General features: G+C 37.3%; 1 protein-coding gene across 8 annotated transcripts in view; it reads right to left on the bottom strand.

Annotated features, from left to right (window-relative positions):
• Positions 1-15945, bottom strand: part of MEF2A (myocyte enhancer factor 2A) — a 99075-nt gene that overhangs the window by 5789 nt on the left and 77341 nt on the right. For all 8 annotated transcript variants that reach the window (XM_082321151.1, XM_082321157.1, XM_082321150.1 and 5 more), the window contains 2 exons: positions 6462-6652; positions 921-1047 (listed from right to left, as the gene is read on the bottom strand). In XM_082321151.1, coding sequence (XP_082177277.1) covers positions 921-1047; positions 6462-6652 — 318 coding nt within the window. The remainder of the gene's footprint in view (positions 1-920; positions 1048-6461; positions 6653-15945) is intronic.

Genomic DNA, 15945 nt, shown 5'->3' with positions numbered 1-15945 from the left:
CAGTGAACTGGGGAATTATTTCCTTTCTTGTCCTTTTTTAGTTTTAACCAATAGGTATTTTAACTCTGACTTACAAAACTTATTGACGCTTATCTGCAATGTAGTTTCTCTGCAGGTGCATTTGAAAATTAAACTATGCATCGCAGATCAATAATAATCAACCTGACACCATCACGGCTGCAGCCTTTCAAGGAAATGATTACAAAAATTCCTTTACTGATTACGTACAGGGTCTGTAACAGACAGAGAACCTGGAGACTGAAGTTAAAATTATCTCTATTGGTATGGAGACAAAGTAGGAAGCACCACATCACGAACTACTGTCCAAACCAGCAAACCAACTATCACTTATATTACCAAATTCCTTGCATCACACCCATCTTGGATAAAAAGTCATTTTAAGGTCCTTCAGATATTAGAGACTCGCTGAAATGCTGACAGTGCCTCCCCACGAGTCCCCACCTCACTCCCGATAAAACTACTGAGGAGGAGCAGGCCCTATCTGGGCGTTTTTGCAAACTGAAAGCCCCGGCAGCATCCGATTCCCTCCTGCTGTTGGCCCTGAGCAGAGCAGAACGGCAGGGACAGTATGCTCTGAAGTATCAACTATGGCTTAAATGTGAGGCATTTCAGTTCTCAGATAGATAGCTTGAATACCACTGCTCTAAGCAATGCATTTTATTCTGTGTGTCTCTGTATTCAGCTGTGTGCAACCTGACTGAAAGCTTCTTCCTGATGCAAGTCTCAACATTTACACATTTTACAAGCTAAAAGCTCATTTTTGATGAATAAGAGCCTTCATTTGAACTGAATAGGAAAATAAAGTGAAGTGTCACAGAAATGCAAATTTTCTGGGCTTCTGAATCACAAAAGCCTTGTACATCTGACAAATCAAGCCACTTATTAAAAAAAATGCTTACCAGTGTTGTAGGCAGTAGGCATGGCTGAATACACCAATCCCTGCGGAGGCAAGCTCGGAGTTGTCACAGACACCACAGGGGTAGCAAGAGGCTGTGTAGTCTGAGAACTACTTATCCTTTGGGTATTCTAGAAATGATTAAAAATAACAACATGTCTTGTGATATTAGTTAGAACAATGGAAAATCAAGTGCTAATATAAAAATAGCATTCAATTAAAATGTGTTTCTTTGCTTTATTTTTTAGTTACGAATACATCCTTTTTCTCAGGATAGATTTTGTAAAGAAGCCAAAACATTTCAAGACAACCGAAATGGTCTTGGCAAACTGAAATGAAAAATTAATTAAGACTCACTGGTCCGCTTCCCATGCATGCAGATTTCAACAGTGTTAAGAGTTGCAGGACAAAAATAAATGCAATTTCTTAGGGATATACACAACAATTCTCAGAAGTTCTTAAGTGATTTAAGAGGTTTTAGTCTTATTTTTTAGAGGGGTTTTAGTGCAGATGGTGAGGTGCAGTTCCACCAGAAAAGTCTCCCACTTCCCAGCTCTTTATCCAATTTTCAAAATTTTAGCTGCCAGTTTTGACACTGTGCTGACTACACCTGTCCTGAAAGGAACACAGAGATCTTCTGAATTTCTGTTGATAAGACCTCCGTGATAAAATAATCTCGCTGTTCCCATGGTTCCTGAGAAACTGAGAGAGTACTTGTTATAATGCGGCTATGTTTCAAAGCGAATGACATTTGAGTTCACACAGAGCAACTGTGCTTTTTGACAGGAAAAATAGCTAACTAGATTGTCTCAGATTATCTAACTGCAGGCATGATGTGCCTTTTTAATAGCAGTCTGTCTTTCCCATAGACCGGAATGAACATCTGTAGCAAACATATCACTCAAATTAAGCTCTCTAACCAAATTTGCTGTTTAGAAAACCTTGTATGAAACACTGGGGTGAACGACAGCAGAGCTGCTCTGTCACAGAACGTACTACTCTTCATGGAGGCAACTTTAACTCTTTCTTCAAAATATGTAGTTCAACACCATTTAGCCGTGCCAGATACTGTCAAGAACAGGAAACGCTACATTTTTTATTTTTGAACAACAGATACTTAGTTTTACCTACAGAAGTCTTAGAAATACTAGTAGTAGTACAAGTCTCTACACCCTGTATTTCTACATTCTTACAGAACCATTCCCGATTAAGGGAGCTGGATTTCAAACTGCTGAAAATATGCTTTTAAAGCAAGCCTCCCTCCACCTCTGGAAAAAAAAATTGCTACAAAAGTAGCAGGTTTTCATCTCTTTGGTAGAGTTCCATCTCCTAGCTTTGAAAGATTGAAGCTACTACTACTTTTTTCTTATTTCAGACAAATATACAAGTATTTCAGTATCTGCAGCACTTCATTTTTTTTCTCCACTCTGATCTTGAGAGAGTGAGCAATATTAAAAATGCACACTCCCTTTATAATAATGGAATGAGCAGGTACAGAAACATGGCTCTATTCACTTTTAAGCTTAAACTTGCTAAGGTGAATTGAGGGCTATCAATCCTTGGTTTGTATCTTTCCAAGTTAAAGAAAAAACGTATACCACAGCTACCATATTAAAATTAGCCACAAATCTTCCACTGGCCACCAGCTTCTGATCTCTGGTTTTTTTGGCTCCTATTTGAAAGGAATTTGGAGGCTCTTTGGCATTTGCTCGGCAAACGTACCCACTCTGCTTCAGAGCACCCAGATTTCAAAGCCTCAAGTCACAGAGAAAGTCCCACTGATTTTTCTGTCCGATTTATCCCTTTAAATCATTTATGTACTTCTGAAAATCTCCACTAGGCCAAGTTTATCTGGCATAAAGACACGTTATTAGAGCAGATTTTTGTGTCTGTCAGGAATTGACCTTTTTCCAAAGCTTTCTTGGATGGCAGCCTATAAAGTTGGGATTACTGTATAATGGAAAAGTTAGAGGAGCATACTGGGAAACAATCCAGACCAAAGGATTTCCCCATGGGATTTTTTTTTTTTTTTTTTTTTTTGAGTGGCTGATAAAGGTGGTTTTCTGAGGTAATTTATTTCTGAATATAATTCCTCAGCCATAGAAAGACACCAAGAAATTTTTAGAATCATCCAATATTTGTTGTACTCGGAGATTCAGCCAAAGATTCATGACAACTGTCGGGATTTTTTAAATTATTTTTTAAACTGGTGCAAATGATAGCAGTAACAGGAAGAATTCAATATCTTTACTTCATGCGATGCTACCGTTCCTATCTGTTTTTCATATTCAGTGCTCCGTTCCAACCATACAGAATAAATGCTCACAGACGTGATTTGGAACTGCTTTCTAGCACTGGAATTAGCATCAGAAATGAGCATAATAAGAGAGGTAACATTGCAGGTGTACTTCGTATTTCTTTACCACGTCTGAGGAAGACACCACTACATTTTCTTTGTGTGAGCTCTCTCCCCCTAACAGATGAGCCCAGTTTCAATACCACTAGAGGGCCCGCGCTCCATACAGTATCCGCGACCCAACCCGCCTTCAGCAAGTTGCGCTCTTTCACCCTGCAAAGAGCACAGCAATTTTTAGCAGGTAGGAATACCTTAACTCGAGTGCTTTTGCGTAATTCCAATTGCAATGCTATTTTGATTAAGTGTTTTTATATTGAATTAAAGCTCTATTTCTTGCACTGGAAACCAGACGCTCCTCTATAAAGGTGAGAAGAACATGCGTGACAGCTGTTTATAACCGCAAGTCATTCCAATAAACCTTAAAAACTTAAATACTGACTTTCAAAAATAATTCCCCCTTACTTACTTTGGTAAATCTATTGCTCATGTTGAAGGTAAAAATCAACCAACAGCATGCATTCATCGAGGAATTTATCTAAATCACTACGTTTTCCATGCTTTCATGCAATTAGAGCCTCATATTAGCAACAGGTCCATGTTCACAAACAAATCAAGGTATGTCATAGGCAGACTTCTTTGTGTGTCTTTACAATCGCACTCTGATGCAGCATCTTCTGCATGGTTTGTGCTACAGCAGCTAAACAATTTGCAAATTGCTCTAAAAATAAGTTATGAATTATTTTAGCCTTACGTTATTTTCCAGACAGAATGCCAAACGTTAAAACCTTTTGGAAAAAATAGAGAAAACACAAATCCCAAGAGTTTCCTTTCAAAGGCAGAAGATCTTTCCACTGGAAAAAGGTAGAATTATTCATTTGCAATTCTCTATTCCTTTTGGTAAACAGGGAACACCCCTGTGGTTTGATAATCTCACGCAGGATGAAATAATTCTAAACTCCAAAAAGGTGACCTCACCAGCAATGATGTAATCTCCTTGAAAATAAGAGAAGTAATACAGGGCTTGTGTTACAATCTGAAGAACTTCATGAGTGAAGCCACTTTCTAAAAATATTCCAGTCATTTAGGGGATGATAAGTGGTTATTTATATTTTACATAAAAGTCAGTAAATATCCTATACACATGGACAGTTACTCTGTAAGGCTCTTTTCCAATGTTCCCTCCAAGAAAAACAGAAATATTTTCAGGAAAACAAAATAGAAGTTTACAAATGGAAAGCACTAGACTTTGGATATGTTTTCAACTTGAATTGGTCGGGTTTTGAGTTTGATAAAACAAATGTATTTTTGTCTGCTACCAAGGGAACACTGGAATTATTTAAAATATGTAATGAAACTACAGTTAAAAAGCTGTAGTGAGAGACATTTTCAGCATCTTGCTCTCTCTCATCAAACAGTAGCCCGAACTCACCAACTCCAATTCATCCTCCTCCGACTGTACTCAGCAAACAAGAGGGATAACACAGTTACTAAAAATAGCATTGCTTTCAAAAATGAAAGAAAAAGTCACATTTGTGCTTCAGGATTTGTATTTATTTTCATTAATAATATGAATTCGCCACCTGATTCTGTAAATAATAATACGAGGAAGTATAATACCTTATGTAATTTGGGTCAATTAAACAATACCATACTAAAAGAACACACGCTTTGGCAAAATTAGTGCAGAAAGAGCCTAGTAAAAACAAGGACACAGCTACACACTGACAACACATGTAGATATGGAGCACAGCAATTTCTGGCTGGACCGATCCAGTAAACATTCAGCAATTTCTGGCTGGACCGATCCAGTAAACATTCAGCAATTTCTGGCTGGACCGATCCAGTAAACATCCAGCTCAGTAACAAAATATTTTTCACATACAACCATCACACCATCCCAGCATCTCTACTCTGAAATCTCTTTCCAATTTCCTCAAAAAGACAGACAAAACCCAAACTGAATATTATGTTGTGCTTAACACCACAACGGTAAATAGGTACTGTACGCCACTAACGTTAGAACAACTGCATTCTTGTTAACATTGCAATGTTAACTCCTCCTCTTCTTGTATCTATTCCTAATTAATTTAAAAGTGTAATTTTCACTTTAATAATCAGCCAGTGTATTTCCTATGTCTTCTACACTTCAGTATTCCTAGAAAAACCTAAAACTCCAAGAATCATTACTCTGAGGATAATTATAGCTTTTGTTACTTGCATTAATTTTGTATTATTCCTCATGAATACCAGTAACAACTGTAAGCACTTGTGGTATCTTAAAAACAAATAAGAATTATACAGAGAGTACTTCTATTGTTTATATCCTGCTCCTCTTGGTTATGGTTCATTCTTCCATACACATAGATGTTTAAAATTTCTACATGACAGTGAAAGACCAAGACCAAAGGATCTGGCCAACCAAATTAAAGGAAAAATAGAGTAACTCTTCCTGAAAGACCTGTTCTGGTCTCAATGCTGTGGTTGCCTCATGCCTGACACGAAACTTGTGTGCTATTCCAAATCTAGGCCGAACAAACATTACTACCAACATGCCAAACTGCACAGTAGTATTGAAAAGTACACAAACAGGGACTGAGCCTGATCCTCATTACTCTTTTATGCCTTCATTGACGACATGACATCCACCATAGGACACACAAGGTTGCATTCCAGCACACCACATCAAACAAGTGTTTCTCTCAGACCATCATTACCACTGAAGTTACATTTCACATCCCACAACCATTACGACCCAGGAAAAACAGGTACAAGCTGTGCTTTAGGGCATGTTAATACAGTTCACATCACCAATAAGATCAGCCATTCCTCCACAGAACAATGCATAACCCTTTTTAAAACCCACATCCTCCAAACCAACAAAGTTCTCAGTACCAAGTCAGTGAGATGGCATATCAGAACAACAAAATCCCAATCTATGTCTCTAGGATCATACTCTAACCTCATTCAGGTCAGACTGCTATTTTACACTTTAAAAAAAACTGCTTACAAATTTAACTTCTCCCAAGGTAACAACTTATAACTTAGATTTTCATTAGTGAAATTTCAGAATACGAACGCCTTTCTGTTACTGTAACCTACAATAAGCAGATGAGAGAGTTTCTCCCTGTGCATGTGGACAGAACACTTCATTTTTACAAAGCCAGGCATAGAACAAATGTTTGAACTTACCAATGGTGGCATCATACCCTTGCTGGAGGGCGGGATGACAACACGGAGGTCGGGTTTGCGATTGTTCATGCCAAGATTACCTCCTCCAGGTGGAGGTGGAGACTTTGTAGGCATGACTTTGCCTAAACCATTCCCACCAGCAGCAGTTCCAAGCAGACTTGGTGAAGCTCGAGAATTCACAAACCCATTTCCTGAAAGAGGAAAACCAAACGTACCGTAAGACTGAAGAGAAGTAGCAGTACAAAACTTTGGTGTACACACACAAATTACGAAATATTTCTTTTGTAAAACTTCCAAAACCAAACTTCTCACAAGAAGCACAGTATTGAATAATTGAACAAACAAAACCCACTTTCACCAGAAGATCAATATGTAAAGGTAATATCGCCTCAAGGGCACACTGTGGCAGCTTAAACGCTGAGAAGAGCATATTGCCAAAGAACTATTTCTAATAACATCTGCTGTGTTTTTTTATTTTGCCCTTTTAAGTTCCTCCAGGCTGACCTTGCAAAAAAGCGTGTGCTTTTGCACAACCCGCTTCATCCCCACCCCCACAGAACATGAACTATACTGAATTGTTGCCTGTGAGAATAAAAAAAATCAGCTCTTAAAGCCTCTATTTCTAAAATGTATTCTTCAAATACCTTCAAGATCTGCAGGACTCCACTCCCATTTATATTCTCTAATAAAATTAATTTCAGTCTCAAAAATATATACTGTCTGACTATTATATTTAGCAACAATGAGGGGAACAAATCCTTTCCCTTCAAATTCATTCCAAGCTCTGGAGACAGATATATACGTCATTTATGCCCACCGATTTATTTTACACAGGTCTTTCTCTACCTTACTCCTGACACTCATTCTAAATAGAATTAGACAAGCCAAAGCCTATACAGGTCCTGGCTTCAGCACTGAAATCTCCAAGAGCTGAACACGCTCAAGATGCAGGCCTTAGCGTACACTCAAAACAGATCAGAAAAAAATAACAAGACAGTAAAACAGTTAACTGCCCAGTATTCTCTTTTCCTGTACTGACAAAAGCACCGATCATGTTAATCAGAATGTATTTCTCAGAAAAAATTTTAAAGCCACTTTCCAATGATTTTATCGTATTTATAGCAAGAATTCCCAAAATACACACCCCTTATTCAGCTGCAAATGAAAAAAAAGTTGTTAAGCGAGGGGAATTTCGCAACAGGGAACCCTATAGTTCACGCTACAGAACTTGTGTGTGTGTGTCTAAATAAATACAATTCATAGTAAGATTATGTTTATACTAACATTGCAGTTCTGAAAGCAGCCTTTATAGTCACAATTCAGGGAAAAGTCTATTACACAAAGTTCACTGTGTGGGAAATTCTTTTCTAATAGCCTGTAGCGCCATACCGGCATGAATTTTGTATTATTATTCTAATTTGAATAGGCCCCTATGCCCAATCCAATTTTATTACATTAAGTACATATTAATCTAAAAGCCATTAAAATAAGAAAGTTGTCAGTGTCACATTTTACCTTCGTTAGCAAAATTTTTAATGCCCTTAAAAGCTTAGCGAGAGTGAAGAACGATAACATGTACCAGTAACAGCACAACGCTTCATGAAGGTGACCGGTGCTGCTAAGACACTTAGCTAGTCTATGTTGAGAACCGGGGTGTGAATTCAGCGGGATGCTAACGAGGGAGCCTCCTCCGTTACTACTGATCCTTGGACATGGCGAGGGAACGGCCAAATGCAATCCTCACCTTTTCCCTGTCCACCATAAATGGAACCCTCCATATTGTTTTACCAATTAGAAATGGAAAAAGCAAAGATTAATGTAAGAATTATAACAAAGCTCTTGTGATGATCTGAAGATATTCTACCGAGTTTTATGAAGGTCTTTTGGAAAGGAAGTTATTGCTAAATATTTTTAAAGAAAAAAATTTTAAGTAGGTAGAGCTTACTGGAATTTGCAACCACAGTATTCTTGTTCACATATGAATGAGCAGTAAATTCACAACTCTAAAGCCAGGATTTCAAATTCTGGATTTGCTTTCTTTGTGGATTTCCTACTGTGCCAAAAGCCTGACCATACATGGATGATCTGATGTGTCCCTTGAGTTTTTCAAGGTTAACAGAGCAAGGAAGAGTTATTCTAATTTAGTACTTTCCTGAAGCATTTGTATGGGAGGTATGGGAATACATTTTCTGAGAATTCTACCATTTAACTCAGAAGTTATGGGGGAAAGAAGGAAAAGCTTTTTATGTCAGCATTCTTCCTTCTGTATTAAAAACCACAGCAAAAACTCATTTTGTGATTAAAGCATCTACATTCCTCAGCAGAAAAATAGCAGAATTTATTGGGATGCTTCTAGGTTAGCGATAACATTTAGTTCAAGTGGCTGAAAAGTTGTACTAAATATACTCTTGACTGCTAGGAGAAAACTGGCCACAGCTAGGTCACACAGAAAAACCAACCAGCCAAAAAAGAGAAATTAAGTTCTGTGCTACCCCTAAGGTTCCTGAAACTGTGAGACAGTTTTCAGAGAATCATGGTTTTGTTAAATACAGCTATGCATCAATACCTGTCCATTATGTATGAGTGTAAGCAGTAGTTATAGACAGTCTACATAGCATCAGATTGCACGAGAAATCTTGCACAACGGACAGAGTAAAAATTAAGTGGATTTGGAAACAGATTTGAGGGAGGAAAAATTATTAGAAAATAGCATCATTTTCACCAAATTGTATCTAAAAAATTATTACAGCATCTTCCATTTTCAGCAAAAATGCCAGAACATTTAAAGAACTTACTGTTGTAAAAAAGTAAAGTCTGGGCTTTAATCTAATAATAAATAGCATTTTATTACTCACTGGGCTGTCAGTGTTACCTTTCCTATGCCAAAGCTGCGGTGTCCCGAGTTGAATTTAAACTTCAGAACAATAACACTTTGTATAAACAATGGAGTTCTGTACAGCGTTTTAGTCTATCCTATGATACCATTTCCTGTCCTCTGTTTTCAAGTATTTCGGTAGCTCATGTGTTAAATCTGGACAGTGTCTTTCTTCCACACCCAACACAGTCATTTCCTGCAGCCCTTATTACAAGGCTCTGCCAATCCTTCAGAAACATTTCATGCTTTCAGAGGTGCTGTCAAAAACAACAAACTCCTTGCCATTGCCTTCTCTGCAGAACATCATTCAGCAGCAAGGCAGAGTCAAAGCATTTGTTCTGACAAAAGGCTGAGCATTTCTTAAAATGCGTGTTTAGAAAAAATATGTTAAGAACGGGAGAAACAAAAAATGTTCTAAGTGTGCAATACTATGGGTATTAAACCAATAGCAGCCCTTCGTTATAAACAGCAGGCATTGGACATTTAGCAAACACTGGAGTATCTATATTGATTATTTGAAGAATCATATGCTGGGGCTGCAATAAGGCTGTAGAATATTCATTTTTAATACGAAACTTAAAGCCTTTTTTCCTGTTAATAATCCAATAAGAAAATCAAATTACACGTTACGAGTGAAAGGATAACTAAAAGCATGGTATTTCTTAGAGTAAGGTCAGGAGCCAGAAAAAGATAATGATTACAGGATGATGCAACTATACGGCAGTTTGCCAAACTGAGGCTTTAATAACCCCATAAATTCTACTTACTATTTTGTATAATACAGAAATTGTATCTACCCCACCCACTACAGATCTTCCCCAAAGACAATTACTTTACGTTTAAAAACACTATCAAACTGAAAAATGGAAACAGAATATAAAACCCCACATAAGTGTAAAGTAAGACCACTGTTTTTACTTCCATCAGAAGAGTTTTATTTAACTCTCTAATTCTTTAAAACAGACTATGAAAGCATGTTCGAAACACTTCTTTGGCAAACAGACACCAATGCAAAGATGATAAGCTCTCAATTATATGAATAATAATTTAATTAGATTTTATGATAACAAGCATTGCCAACGTACATTAGCCTACTTCTTGTTTAGTCAGAAAATGTTTACTTTTGAAGTAACTTCTTTTCTGAAGCTAAATGTTAAACCCCACCCGTTCTAACTACCGTATATTCTGCCTTCAGAAATGTAATACAGCTTAATCTCATTTGTTGTCCTGCAGCCCAAGACGTAGCATTCAATTACATGAGCCAGACTCAGATTTCACTATATAAATCACATCAGCTGAAACAATTAACACACGTGGCTGGAAAGTACTCCATGTACTTATTACTACTCAAGGAATAAATTACAGTCATTGATGCCATTAATCTTTTTTGTGGTTCACCTTTGGAGAAACTGAACAGTTATACAGAGTTTTGGAAAATAATTGTGGACAAGCAGCTAAGCAATGCAAGATTAAGCAAAAATAAGAACAGTAGTAAATAAATACTTATGCCTCAAATAACATCATACAGTCCAACAAATGTCACATAATTAGAAGTAAGCTGAAAATCGCGTTTGCAATAAGTCATCGATTCACTATGCATCTAGAAGACCAGATAAAAATCTATTGAAGAAAAACATTTACATGTAGGACCTTGGCAGGACACACACACACACACATATTGCCAGTAAATACAACAATAGCATTTCTATGTGCATTAGTTGCTCAATTTATTTACCTTTTTTTTTTTTTTTTTTTGAGTATGACAGCTTTAAGTGGACATTAAAAAAAAACCAAACACACAAAACAAAACAGCATATGCTATTCATACCATTTTCAGCTTTGCACAGAAATCTCTACCGATTCTACCATTATTTCAAAAGGCCTAAGTTCTCTGCTAGCTTTGGAAAGAATTTACTATAACATCTCAAGGAAGCGGAAATAAATGTATTTGCACTTGTCTTTACAAATCAATACTTCTGATAATACTATGATTAGAATGAAAATACACCTTTGACAGTAATATAAGATTTTAAAACGTTTAACATGTTAGATTTATACTTCTAAGGCAGTACTTTAGATATTAAAACACAGCAAAAAATATACGTGACTAAGTGTCAAGGGAATGCTTACTCATGTTACAGAATTAAAAAATAACCTCGCTTCCCAGGTTGCTGGGATTTTTTTGCCTAAAGATACATAAAAGGAGAGACCATTTTCACGGATATTTAGATTTAAATGGATCTTCTTCAAGACCAGGGTTATTATTCGGAATGCAGCAGCAAACCTAAAACAAAGGCATACTGCTTTTGTATCCAAATGTTATTCAACTTCATGTGAAACATCAGCAAGAATCAGATGCCTTTTAGGTCTTTTATCAATTAAACAGTTTACAGTTAATGAAATCAGAGTTCTGCTTCCTGAACTTGTTGATTTCTATGTATATGTATAATGCCAATGTAAAGAATGGTAAAGAATGGATGACAGAAGTGATATGTTTAGAACATCTGAGGATGTGTGGTGGTGTACCCTGGGCAAGGCGGGACTTTAATAAACGTTGAGACTTCACACAGATATGCTGCAATACTTTAATCCAGCTGGGAGATTACTAATTTGTTATAGATGCAGCAAATTCTAACCAGAAGTCTCTTGTACCTCTTAGTAAATCAGAAATTATGGTAAGATAATGAACAAACATAACAATATATGAAATTTCAACTAAAATCTAAGGGTAGTTCAGGGGCTGAACTGACCACATGTGGATGGGTAGTTTCCAAGGAGAAATTGCTACAATTTAAAAAACAAAAATAAACAAAAAAATCAACAAAAAACAAGCAAACAAACAAAAAACCAACACCAAAGAAAACCTCAAATGCTTTCTTCTACCAGCATGTTTTTCATACTGATTTCAGCCAGTCATTTCTTGTGAGCTCATCTGACCAGAGGATGACGGATGGATCAGACTTTGTTACGTGCTGACAATGTCTAGCAAAGGAAAAGGGTTCAGCTTGCACCCTGTAAAACAGCTGGTCTGCAGTCCCCTTTCAGTACTCCTTTTCCTTCAGGAGAGCTTGGAAGCTGGAAGAGTAAATAGGCTGCCCTCAGTGCTGTTCAGGGATCCTTCAACTTCTTTCTTGGAGAAGCATGAAACACTGACTGTTGTATTTACCAGAGTAATCTCAAAGATCAGAGCAAGGCAAAACATTATGCCAAGACTGGTGACATTACAGAGCAAGAACCTTTGGCCACTGCATTTAGCATCAGTTGAACATACATCCTTAAGTCAAACCCCTTTCAACACAAGCTAGGAAGTGAGGAGCTCTGTCTAGTGAAGGACTACCTGTGACAGATACTCCCCATCACACTGAAGAGAAAGTACAGCAGATTAGAAATACCATCAGTAACGCATAACCTTAAGCAGGAATATGCTCAAGGTTTACAGCTGCTTTCCTAAGGTGGTCCTCCACAACACTGCCAAGCTTTTTAGCTGATGCAGATGATACAGAGTTTGAGAGTGGAGGGAGAAGGAAGTTTCTTTTCTTAAGGAAGAGGCTGATAGCGTCAATCCAATTTCAAGCAAAATTACTGCAAGAGGTATGTTTTTCCAGAGTTAGTTGGATACTTCTCATTGGAGTGTCTCTCATTTAATAAACAAAACAACAGGAACAGAAAGGTATGCACAGAAAGCTGTTTTGTTACTGAACGCCTTCTGGTGTACTCTTAAGAATTGCAGCGTATTAGCCACTTGACTCAGACTTGTGAAAGACCAAGCTGAAAGATTCTTTTATCCTCAGACATGCAGAAAAACTTCTCCCAACCAGCCAAGCCCTCAAGACAAAGGGAACCATTTACAGGTGTGGCCTCACAGTTCTCTGTCTTTATCCCTTTCTGGCAATATACAAGCAGTTTACAGGTGTGTGCAAGCTGTCAACTGCACCTCTGAGTAATCCTTCCTGAGGCCAGGATAAAAGATCACACATGATCTAGATTGGCTCTTAACAGAGATCGAATAGCTCACAAGACAGTTTTTCAAGCAGGTACATCCTTCAGCTCTATTCCAAAGAAATTAAATATTCCTAAAGTTATTTCACATTCTCAGAATCTGAAGATTGGCAAAGACATTAGAGAAGATACAGCTCTGGAACGAAGAGGAAAAATTCAGTACTCAAGAAGACTAGATCTTTCTTATCCATTCTCCTGATGATAAAACTGGAAGAGGAAAGATAATTTCCCAGAAGATCAACTGGGTCCATAATCTGCATCACTGATCAGAAGGGCTACTTCACTGACAGAGAAATGTATAGACAGATAATATTGTGTCCTTGTAAGATCATAAAGAGCCTCCACTTCCAACAACAACTTCAAAATCACCTAGGACTGGGAAGAACTTAGGGAACTCATCTTAGTTCAGAGGTCTCAGGGTTTATAACTTTTGCACAGCCTCGGCAATGAACAGCAGCTCAGGTCCTTTGCATGGTTCTAGCTCAATGCCATATGTGAAAGGTATGGAAGAAAAAGTAGAGATTGGGTAACAGGGGTACTTCTTTTGAGCCTTTCTGACTCTGAGAGTCCTCAAGGACAGGACAACTTCACCGGCATTGCACTTCATTGGCAACCTCTAGATGATTCAAGGTATAATACCAAATCTACTGGAACACAGTGAAGCAGACCTCATGACAAATTTGAAGGTGATCCATCCATCAAGTCCTTCCAGTTCAAAGTCAAAGAAACTCTCCCCCGTATTTGGGTACTCAGAGCAAGTGAGGCTATACTTTGCCTAATTAGAATCCACAGGCTTTTCAAAGGAGTAATATAGACACGCGGCATGTGCTTAAGCCATGATGATGTCGACAACAAATAGCAAGTTCTACACACCCTGGCGATACGAGATTCTTGAAGCATATTAGATGCCCATCACAAACTGAACAGGGTTTAGCACTGACCATGGGCAACAGTATCATGAAACTTCTAGCTCCAAAACATTTGATCTAATTAACAGAAAAAATAAATTAGCTCAAAAGCAAACACTGTTATAATGCCGGACGTTTTTCCCCTCTCAAAACTGATACACTTGCCAAGTAAAAATTTTCAGCAAATGTTTTTTATGTGGTGGGTAAAATTATTAAAATATTACAAAATAAAATGCTTTTTCAGAGTTATGACAGCTGCATGTGAAATAAGCTCTTAGTATTATAAAATGATCACAAAATTTTCTGTTCTAGACATAAAAAACCACCTACCAATCTTTGCTACAACATGCAGATATTTTTACTCAGTTATTTCCCACAGAAAAACTGTTAAGTTGGCAGATTGACTGCTAAAGCAAATCATATCTATTCCAATCAAGTTACACAGGACTTGAGAAAAAGACTCGTGAACTAAATATGAGCCATTTTATGCAACGTCTTTGTTTGAACTGGGTCCCAACTATGCAAGATAACATTTACTTGCTTTTTACTCAGAGGTAGAGGTGTATATTTCAATTAAATGAGAACAAAATCTCAAATGCTCAAAACTTCATAATGTCAAGTAAGACTTGGGTTTTTCCTTTGTCTATAAGAGAATATCTGGGAATATGGGTATGCCAGCACTCCATCTTTATCTTTGACATCTCTCCTATAAATTGTGAGCTGTAAATTCGACACATGACCTTTCCCAACTATATCCCTATAGGAGAATTCTCCATTCCTGAGAAGTTTAAAAGAAAGATTGAAAGCTAAAAGAAGAAAATACATTTTTTTAAAGTGAATTCTACAATAAATGCAGCAAGGAACTGAAACCATTGCTCTCCGCAGACATAATTAACTTGATATACACACTTCAACAGCAGCTGTCAAGCTCAAATTGACAAGTTAGCAGATTTACTCAATCTGGTTATGTATGGTTTCTTGATTTTGGTTGCACTTGAGAAGGTTACTGTGCACCTGACAGTATTTAAAAGAAGCCATGCCATATCCTAGTAGAAAGCACAGCTCTGACAACTTAGGGCACTCTGTGGCTTAGCATTCTGATGTTAAATAGGTATTTTGAGTTTTGCTAGAGATACTTCTTATACATGTTCCACTGTTCTTGTATAGCCACAACTCTTACTTGTATAAAGAAAAGAATCTTTCTAGAAGTGAGTATGCATAACACTTTGGGTGTGATGTTCTGGAAAGTAAGAGATAAGCGATTTATTTTGACTTTTCATTAAACTATTAATAAATGCAAGAAGGAAAACATTTTACTGCACTAAATATGTTCACCAAGCTGCTGTATTTCTACAGTTTAATATTCTGTAGCAAGTGCTGTAAACAACTGTTTTATTTGCTTATTGAAAGAAGTAGTTGTAAATCTGAGGCTGCTGTTGCTACTAAAGCCAGATTTTGGAAAAGAGGCCTGAAATGGCTTGATAATAAACTTATTTAGTCTGACTCGAGAAATACTATAGAAATCAACATCTGACCTCCACAGTTTCTAAAAATAGTCATCTTTTTCCAACTGAGGAAGTTTCCTCCATTTAAAATCTTGCTTACCTGATGGAAACCACACTTTAATATTTCATATCTTTGCTGCGCATAGCCGAAGAATAGATGACGAGTGGAAAGTCAATCCTGTGCTTTCAGCCTTGTA

Source organism: Platalea leucorodia (genome assembly GCF_965183815.1).
Source record: "Platalea leucorodia genome assembly, chromosome: 9".
In the NCBI taxonomy this organism is placed as follows: domain Eukaryota; kingdom Metazoa; phylum Chordata; class Aves; order Pelecaniformes; family Threskiornithidae; genus Platalea; species Platalea leucorodia.
This window is presented reverse-complemented; position numbering and strand designations above follow the sequence as displayed.